Source organism: Salvelinus sp. IW2-2015, unplaced genomic scaffold (genome assembly GCF_002910315.2).
Source record: "Salvelinus sp. IW2-2015 unplaced genomic scaffold, ASM291031v2 Un_scaffold1594, whole genome shotgun sequence".
Classification (NCBI taxonomy): Eukaryota; Metazoa; Chordata; class Actinopteri; order Salmoniformes; family Salmonidae; genus Salvelinus; species Salvelinus sp. IW2-2015.
Genome location: NW_019943017.1, coordinates 125,852 through 135,628, shown reverse-complemented (window position 1 = coordinate 135,628; position 9,777 = coordinate 125,852). Strand labels below are relative to the sequence as shown.

General features: G+C 41.0%; 1 protein-coding gene and 1 long non-coding RNA gene across 3 annotated transcripts in view; both read left to right on the top strand.

The window, feature by feature from the left end:
- The window catches only part of LOC139024511 (uncharacterized), a 1,288-nt gene extending 657 nt beyond the window's left edge, over window positions 1-631 (top strand). The window contains exons 2-3 of the long non-coding RNA XR_011475846.1: window positions 109-219; window positions 304-631. This is a non-coding gene — a long non-coding RNA (uncharacterized lncRNA). The remainder of the gene's footprint in view (window positions 1-108; window positions 220-303) is intronic.
- A 178-nt stretch (window positions 632-809) lies between these two features.
- Window positions 810-6,923, top strand: LOC112071355 (emerin). 2 transcript variants are annotated; one of them, XM_070439360.1, is made up of 9 exons: window positions 810-1,010; window positions 1,505-1,609; window positions 1,967-2,001; window positions 2,312-2,394; window positions 2,652-2,698; window positions 2,962-3,010; window positions 3,287-3,340; window positions 3,449-3,505; window positions 6,489-6,923. In XM_070439360.1, exons 1-9 carry the CDS (start codon window positions 929-931, stop codon window positions 6,709-6,711), a joined length of 735 nt encoding a protein of 244 aa, XP_070295461.1. In that variant the 5' UTR covers window positions 810-928; the 3' UTR covers window positions 6,712-6,923. The 2 variants fall into 2 exon arrangements, with proteins under 2 accessions (XP_070295461.1, XP_023994573.1); XM_024138805.2 differs by lacking the exons at window positions 2,652-2,698; window positions 2,962-3,010 and having other exon boundaries at window positions 811-1,010.
- Window positions 6,924-9,777: the final 2,854 nt, after the last annotated feature.

The window sequence follows — 9,777 nt, the reverse complement described above, 5'->3', positions numbered from 1 at the left end:
CTTTTGGTCTTCTTGCTCTTCTTAGAGATACATTCAGTACACATGGCCCTAGGTTGACTCATCTGTCATTCAGATCATTTCACTCTTCGTCCTTACTCTCTATTTCAGGAGCAGAGTGAGCCTGAGAGACAGACAATGAGTATACCCGAGACTCAGGAGCCACAAGGAGAACTACAAGATCTCAGCAAAATGCCTCAGACTCACACCAAGAGAGACCGAGTAAGTCTTTAACCCACAACTTGCTATAAACAAAAATGGCATCATTCATTGATTGATTCTTCTGACACACGTGTGTTTCTGTAGTGTCTGAGGGTGCTACTACTGGTGAAGATAACCCTGTTGACAGTGATTGGACTTCTGACATTTTGGTGGACAAGATACCAACTGGACTTGGACTGGTGATGTGGCTAAAATTGTCTTGCCTAACAACTGTACTGTATTGTCAATGTGTCTGAATATAATTAGAACGTAAAGTAGCAGTAGTTAAGTTAAAACAATGCTTAATTGTAAGGCAAATGCTATCTCCTTATATTCTGTAGTGTCTGTCACTTATTGTCATCATGGCTTCATCTACATCATGTCTTTATCTGTTTTGTGGATAATAAAAGGGTATATTTATAATTCCATTAAACTTTAAGCGTCAGTCGTTTTTGTTGTTGTTGTTGTTGCACACAAATGTACATCTTATTTTATACATTCTCTGGTAACGTTACTACGTGACTGTTGCCAACGCGCAAGAAATTCAGAGGAGGGCGCTGTCACAGTTTCAATAGAATGTTCAACGAGGACCCGGAAATAACACAGGAATGTTGTGTGGAAGTGGGTGGGGACAGAAGGTTGGTTTTTTGGTAAATGAAACTGTAACTGTTAGTCAACACGAGTAATTGTCTGTTTCAATCAGAGTAGCTACGAATATATCGCCGACAGTATGGCCGCACTGCGCAATAAATCTGACCAAGAAATCAAGGACCTGCTGGATGAGTATGGAATTAAGCATGGGCCTGTCGTTGGTAAGTCATGTTTTGATTAGTTTGAATTAGCTCACGTTAAGCTAAGCTAAACTTACCCAGAGCGTTGACTAGTGTGGGCGGACTGCAGCTCCGACCACACAGAAAATGAAAGAATAACAACACATTTACACAGTTGAAATCTGTAGTTTAAAAAAAAATAAAAACGTTATTTTATTTGACATCAGAGTTCCAGTCCTCCCACACTAGTTGTGTGTATATATATTTTATTTTTTATTTTATATTATTTATTTGCCGCGAAAGCCATCGTTAATCATGGAGTGTAGTTGGCTAGGCCAGCCTATGTTTTAAAGTTACAATACATGGGCTGGGCTAGTTATTTTAGCTACAAATTCCTAGTCTGAATAGGCCTGCCTAATAGACTAACTTACATGTCTATGACCAGACAGCCTCAAATGTACTGATGATATTCTAATAATCATGTAACTATGGTTTAATTGCATTACTGAGCCACATCTAACATTTCTGCATTGGAGACACTACAAGACCACTGTATGAGAAGAAGCTGAAAGAAGCCATGGCCAAAGCCAAGGTCACTGTGACAAAACCATCCCCAGACAGAACCTTCTACAGAGAGGACAGTAAGTTAGACATGCATGATAACACAAGGCTACTTTAGGCATACATCTACCATTAGACTGAACTAAGCTCCCTAGTGGCGCAGCGGTCTAAGGCACTGCATCGCAGTGCTAGAGGTGTCACTACAGACCCTGGTTCGATCCCGGGCTGTATCACAACCGGCCGTGATCGCGAGTCCCATAAGGCCGCGCACAATTGGTCCAGCGTCGCCCTGGATAGGGTTTGCCCGGTTTTAGGCCGCCATTGTAAATAAGAATTTGTTCCTAACTGACTTGCCTCGTTAAATAAAAGTTTAATAAAAATTTAAATAAAGAAAGTGGAACTTAGGAATGTTGGTTTACTTTTTTTCTTAATTTCAGAGGAAGAAGTCACCTACGTTACCTGTCAGACACCAGTAAGTAATGATTATTTTGTTTTCATTTGTTTCTACAACATGTCCTTTTGTAGACAGAATGTCTTATTATGCAATAAGGCACGAGGGGGGTGTGGTATGTGGCCTATATACCACGGATAAGGGATGTTCTTAGGATACAACCCTTAGCCGTGGTATATTGACCTAATACCACAAACCTCTGGATTGCCTTACTGCTATTATAAACTGGTTATCAACATAATAATTAAAATAAATGATTTTTCAGCCAATCAGCATTCAGGGCTTGAACCACTCAGTTTATAATATATTCTTCTGTTTCTCATATTTGCAGGTTAGAAGTGAGGGGCCTTCTGGAGATGGGAAACCCTACATGAGGTCAAGACCAGAGTACAGTGAGAGGGACCGGGTGGATGAGTATGTTTACAGATAGCTTTGCATTAGGAAATGTTGTGATGTTATTCAGTGTTTTTGTGGTCAGTTGATTTAAAGTGGACCAATACAACTAATCAAAGCTTTTCTCACTCTCTCCTTTGCAGTAAACCCTATTCAAGACCAGAGGTACAGCGAGAGGGACGGGTGGATGAGTATGTTTACAGATAACTTTTGTGGTCAGTTCATTTAAAGTGGACCAATACAACTAATCAAAGCTATTTCCACTCTCTCCTTTGCAGTAAACCCTATTCAAGACCAGAGTACAGGAGAGGGACCGGGTGGATGAGTATGTTTACAGATAACTTTGCATTAGTAATGGTGTGATGTTATTCAGTGTTTTTGTGGTCAGTTTATTAAAGTGGACAAATACAACTAATCAAAGCTTTTCTCTCTCTCTCCTTTGCAGTAAACCCTATTCAAGACCCAGAGTACAGAGAGACGGGACGGGTGGATGAGTATGTTTACAGATAATCTTGTGTATGGTTTTGTTCAGTTCATTTAAAGTGGACCAATACAACTAATCAAAGTTTTCTCCTCTCTCCTTTGCAGTAAACCCTATTCAAGAAACCAGAGTACAGAGAGAGGACCGGGTGGATGAGTATGTTTACAGATAGCTTTGTTGTGGTACAGTTTTTGGAGTTCATTTAAAGTGGACCAATACAACTAATCAAAGTTTTCTTCACTCTCTCCTTTGCAGTAAACCCTATTCAAGACCAGAGTACAGAGAGAGGGGACCGGGTGGAATGAGTATGTTTTAGCAGATAAGCTTTGCATTAGTAAATGTGTGATGTTATTCAGTGTTTTTGTGGTCAGTTTGCATTTAACAGTGACGAATATCAACTAATCAAAGCTTTTCTCTCTCTCTCCTTTGCAGTAAACCCTATTCAAGATCAAAACCAGAGTACAGAGAGAGGGACCGGGTGGATGAGTATGTTTACAGATAACTTTGCATTAGTAAATGTTGTGATGTTATTCAGTGTTTTTGTGATCAGTTGATTTAATAAAATGTATCAAAGCTTTTCTCTCTCCTTTGCAGTAAACTCTATTCGAGATCAAGACCAGAGTACAGCAGCGGAAGACAGTACATTGATGAGTAAGTCTTGTTTAAACAGATTTCACATTGTTTATGTATAACAAATGTTTTCATAGCCTGGTCCCAGATCTGTTGCGGTCTTGCCAAGTCCTATGGTCATTATTGTTCCCGAAAACAACCAATACGAGCTGGCAATACAGCATAAACCAATCTGAAACCAAGCTAATTGTTCAGAGATGTGATTTCTGCTTCTCTGACATGTATCCTTCATTCATATACACTAGGTAGTCCACTGTTCCATTGGAATGTACCTATAGTACAGTGCATTCATAAAGTATTCAGACCCCTTTCACTTTCCCCACATTTTGTTAAGTTACAACCTTATTCTAAAATGGATTAAATAAACAATTTTCCTCACATCTACACCCAATAACCCATAATGACAAAGTAAACAGGTTTTTAGAATCTTTTGCAAATATATATATATTTTTTTAAATACCTTATTTACATAATTATTCAGACCATGTGCTATATGACTGTAAATTGAGCTCAGGTGCATCCTGTTTCCATTGATCCTCCTTGATGTTTCTACAACTTGATTGGAGTCCACCTGTGGTCAATTCAATTGATTGTACATGATTTGGAAAGGCACACATCTGTCTATATAAGGTCCCACAGTTGACAGTTCATGTCAGAGAAAAAACCAAGCCATGAGGTTGAAGGAATTGTCCGTAGAGCTCCGAGACAGGATTGTGTCGAGGCACAGATCTGGGGAAGGGTACCAAAACATTTCTGCAGCATTGAAGGTTCCCAAGAACACAGAGGCCTCCATCATTCTTAAATGGAAGAAGTTTGGAACCACCCAGACTCTTCCTAGAGCTGGCCGCCTGGCCAAACTGAGCAATCGGGGGAGAAATGCCTTGGTCAGGAAGGTGACCAAAAACCTGTTGGTCACCTTGACAGGACAACCATCTCTGCAGTACTCACCAATCAGGCCTTTATGGTAGAGTGGCCAGACGGAAGCCACTCAGTAAAAGGCACATGACAGCCCGCTTGGAGTTTGCCAAAAGGCACCTAAANCACCAATCAGGCCTTTATGGTAGAGTGGCCAGACGGAAGCCACTCAGTAAAAGGCACATGACAGCCCGCTTGGAGTTTGCCAAAAGGCACCTAAAGGACTCTGACCTTGAGAAACAAGATTCTCTAGTCTGATGAACCCAAGATTGAACTCTTTGGCCTGAATGCCAAGCGTCACGTCTGGAGGAAACCTGAAAATGAGTGGCCCAGCCAGAGCCAAAACCTCTGGAGACCTGAAAATAGCTGTGCTGTGACGCTCCCTATCCAACCTGACAGAGCTTGAAAGGATCTGCAGAGAGGAATGTGAGAAACTCCCAAAATACAGGTGTGCCAAGCTTGTAGCTGTAATCGCTGCCAAAGGTACTTCAACAAAGTACTGAGTAAAGGGTCTGAATACTTATGTAAATGTGATATTTCCGTTCTTTTTTTAAATATATTTGCAAACATTTCTAAACCTGTTTTTGCTTTGTCATTATGGAGTATTGTGTGTAGATTGATGAGGGAAAAACAATTTCATACATTTTAGAACAGGGCTGTAACTTAACAAAATGTGGGAAAACTAAAAGGGTCTGAATACTTTCCGAGTGCCTTCAGGAAGTATTCCCACCCCGTGACTTTTTACAGCCTTCATTTTAAAATAGATTCAATGGAGATGTTGTCTCTGGCCTACACACAATACTCCATAATGTAAATGTGGAATTATGTTTGTAGAAATGTTTACAAATTTAATACAAAATAAAGCTGAAATGTTTTGAGTCAATAAGTATTCAACCCTGTTGTTATGGCAACGCCTAAATGCGTTCAGGAATAATAATGGTGCTTAACAAGTCACATACGTTGCATGGACTCTGTGGGCAATAATAGTGTTTAACATGTTTTTTTTGAATGACTACCTCATCTCTGTACCCCACACATACAATTATCTGTAAGGTCCCTCAATCGAGTAGTACATTTCAAACACAGATTCAACCACAAAGACCAGGGAGGTTTTCCAGTGCCTTGTAAAGAAGGGCATCTAACCTAAATGACAGAGTGAAAATTAAGAAAGCCTGTACAGAATACTAATATTCCAAAACATACATTGTGTTTGTAATAAGGCACTAAAGTAAAACTGCAAAAAAGGTAACAAAAAAAAGTCCTGAATACAAAGTTTTATGTTTGGGGCAGATTCAACACATCGGAGTATCACTTTTATATTTTTAAGCATGGTGGTAACTGCATCATATTATGGGTATGCTTGTCATTGGCAAGGAAATGGGAGTTTTTTTTTAAGGATAAAAAGAAACAGGTTAAAGCTAAGCACAGGCATTATCCTAGAGGAAATCCTGGTTCAGTCTGCTTTCCACCAGATACTGGGAGAGGAATTCACCTTTCAGCAGGACAATAACCTAAAACACAAGGCCAAATCTACACTGGAGTTGCTTACCAAGAAGTGGCCTAGTTACAGTTGTGACTTAAATCTACTTGAAAACCAATGGCAAGACCTGAAATGGTTGCCTAGCAATGATCAACAACCAATTTGACAAGGCTTGAAGATTTTTTTTTTTTTTTTAAGTATGCAAATCTTGTACAATCCAAGGTTTGCAAAGCTCTGAGACTTACCCAGAACGACTCACAGCTGTAATTGCTGCCAACGGTGATTCTAACAAGTATTGACTCGGGTGTGAATTCTTACGTAAATTAGATTTGTGTTTCATTTTCAATACATTTGCAAACAAAAAAACATAAAAAATATCTAACTTTGTCATTATGGGGTATTGTGTGTAGATGGTTGAGGGGAAAAATAATACATTGAATCAATTTTGAATTCAGGCTGTAACACAACAAAATGTGTAATAAGTCAAGGTGTATGAATACTTACAGAAGGCTCTGTATAAAAACAGACCTATCCCCTTAACTAAAGAAGCTTTTACTATGTTGTTCTGATCACATAGCTGAATGTAGTCATGTCTGAGACTGTTTTCAGGCCCCATGTCTACAACACACCGTCGTCTTCATCATCCTACTCCAAACCAACGCCCGTGGTGAAGTCTGGAGGTGTCGTGAAGAAGGAAAACACGACGAGCTCTGGGAGACTGATCCCTCTCTGGATCCAGTTCCTGATCTTCCTGATCGTAGCCGGATTCCTCTACTTCATATTCACTAACATGGAGTCTGCAGAGAGTAGCCCCTTTAACAAAATCCAATGATCAAATTTACAAATACATGTCAATGTATTTGTGTTCATTAGGCAAGAAACGGTCCAAAATGGGGAAGTACTATTTGAACTTGCGCTATAAGAATCGCTTGTTTTCTGTTGGACAATGTTTTTAAAATGTTTGATTAACGTGTGTCCTAATGAATACGACCCAGTTTGCATATTTTACAAATATATTATGGCATTTCCCATGCCTGTTTTTAACTCTTTTTGCGTGTTCTTTATATAAGGTGACTGACATTGGGTTCTGGGAACTTTACTATTGGTGAAAGGAAAGCAGTAACATTTCCTCCTGTCCCAACTCCTATTGTAGTTACTAGATGGTGATGTGTATATAGTGTTCTGTTTATCATAGAACTATCTTAGGGTGCTTCTACTGTGGGTAATAGTGAAGCCACTTTTACTCACAGTACTATCTTCATCTTCACAAATGTAGAGAGCCCACGGCCCACAGTAAATGTAGAGCCCACAGTAAATGTATATGATACGGTTTATTTGGTATGATTTGGTAATGGCTATTTGTGTAAAGGTCCTGACACAATGAGCCATCTAGTTGTTTAGTCAGCCAGATGCAGTATCCTCATATTCTCTCTGCATTCTTGGGGGTATACAGTAATACAAAGCAGTACTGTAGCTTGAAATGGGCATGGGGGGGTCTAATTGACTCAACAACCAAAAACACATCTAAGTTTTAACTGGAAAATGTCTAGTTATTTCTGGAAGATAGCTGGCTAACTCATGGATCCTGCATTGTAGTATACCCCTCAGGAGAACCTCACCTGGCATTAAAGTTCTAAATGACGTCACAAAATTGTAAATGACGTTTTAAAGTTCTAAATGACGTCACAAAATTCTAAATGACGTTGCAAAATTCTAAACAAGGCTACCATAAACAGATCCATACCCCCCCCAGTATCATTTGTAATAGTAACTTTTTAACGTTTTCAGACACTTTTCTGTTTTATCAGAGGAGATCACCTTTGGTCACACAAGAATGTTTATAAGCACAGGCTGTTCCTATATTAGGCAATAGGATGCCATTTAGGACAGACTCAGTTTACAAATGAAAATACTTTCAGCAGGACAGTAACTGTTTACATAGATTTTTCTGACTGTTAAGATATTTTTGTATCCAGCCATTGAGTCATTCATAGGATTCTCCAACTTTAAAATAAATGTTTTTATATCAATTTGTCCGCTATTTCTTTATTTCATTTGAATTAGAGCTTAGTAGTATTAACTACTAGAAGATATAACCTGTATAACAGAATGTTAAGAAAAAAAAATTAGTTGTAATTTGTTCCCAGCTCCACAGTGAATAGAACTTAGTGAATGTGGTAATCATACCGAGTGAAATATAAACCCCATAGATTTCTAGATACTACAGAGGGCGTACGAGTCTCTCTCGGAGAAGACGTGCAACGGGTCTCTCGGAGACGTAACGGGTCTCTCTCGGAGAAGGACGTCCCAACGGGTCTCTCTCGGATGAAGGACGTCCCAACGGGTCTCTCTCGGAGAAGGACGTCCCAACGGGTCTCCTCGGAGGAAGGACGTCCCAACGGTCTCTCTCGGAGATGGACGTCCCAACGGGTTCTCGGAGAAAGGACGTCCCAACGGGTCTCTCTCGGAGAAGGACGTCCCAACGGGTCTCTCTCGGAGAAGGACGTCCCAACGGGTCTCTCGGAGAAGGACGTCCCAACGGGTCTCTTCTCGGAGAAGACGTCCCAACGGGTCTCTCTCGGAGAAGGACGTGCCAACGGTCTCTCTCGGATGGACGTCCCAACGGGTCTCTCTCGGAGATGGACGTCCCGACGGGTCTCAAAGCCCATCTTTCCAAATGGAGCGAAGCCTGGGCATCCGAGGCAACGTCACAACTATCAGTAAGATGGTCCCAGATCTGTTAGCGCTACCTTCCCAACTCCTATAGCTGCAACGTTAGACATTTCTCTTAACCTTTGGATCGCTATCTGTAAAAGCAAGAATTCAGATATCCTTGATGTTGGCCCCTGTTTAATTTTACTGTGCTGTCTTTTAATAAAATAAAATGAATTAGAATAATAGTGTAACAACAATAATTGATGTTTCACAGTCAAACTTTCAGTCTTAGTACCAATATCAAACTTCTGCCGGTCCCAGATCTGTTTGTGCCGTCTTACCCACTTCTGTTATTGTCTCACCAACCGAGGCATTGCAGCACAAACAGATCCGAGACCAGGCTATCAAACTATCCCATTCAGGAGCGGAGCTGACAAACCTAAGTGAAATCTTTCTTCAGTCCAACAAGTGTCACTGTTCTCTTGTTGACCATCATTTAAAATCTGATTTTCCTGTGTTTTATATATATATTTCCACATTGATGCTGGGAATAATACTATGAAAGATGTGATAATGCCCTTTTAGTGTAAGAGCTGTTTGAAAGACCACCTGAATATTTCAACTTGTTTTTGGTGGGATGGAGATTTGACCTGCCTGGTGACTCACTAGCAGTGGGATGGAGATTTGACCTGCTGGTGACATCACTAGGCATGGGATGGAGATTTGACCTGCCTGGTGACATCACTAGGCAGGTGGGATGGAGATTTGACCTGCCTGTGGACATCACTAGGCAGGTGGATGGGAGATTGACCTGCCTGGTGACATCCACTAGGCAGGTGGGATGGAGATTTGACTGCCTGGTGACTCACTAGGCAGGTGGGATGGAGATGTGACCTGCCTGGTTGATTCACTAGGCAGGTGGGATGGAGATGTGACCTGCCTGGTGACATCACTAGCAGGTGAGATGGAGGATTTGACCTGCCTGGTGACATCACTAGGCAGGTGGGATGAGATTTGACCTGCCTGGTAACCTCACTAGGCAGGTGGGTGGAGATTTGACCTGCCTTGGTGCATCACTAGCGGTGGGATGGAGATTGGACCTGCCTGTTGACCTCACTAGCAGTGGGGGAATTTGACCTGCCTGACATCACTAGCAGGTGGATGGATGAATTTGACCTGCCTTGGGACATCACTAGGCAGGTGGGATGGAGATTTGACTCTGCTCGGGTCGACATCACTAGGG

Excerpts from the sequence above, each read along its gene's own strand:
- LOC112071355 (XM_070439360.1), top strand. The coding sequence starts at position 929 with ATGGCCGCACTGCGCAATAAATCTGACCAAGAAATCAAGGACCTGCTG. Across the intron at positions 2,002-2,311 it reads ACGTTACCTGTCAGACACCA|GTTAGAAGTGAGGGGCCTTC; the intron begins GTAAGTAATGAT and ends TCATATTTGCAG. Across the intron at positions 3,011-3,286 it reads AGAGAGGACCGGGTGGATGA|TAAACCCTATTCAAGATCAA; the intron begins GTATGTTTACAG and ends TCTCCTTTGCAG.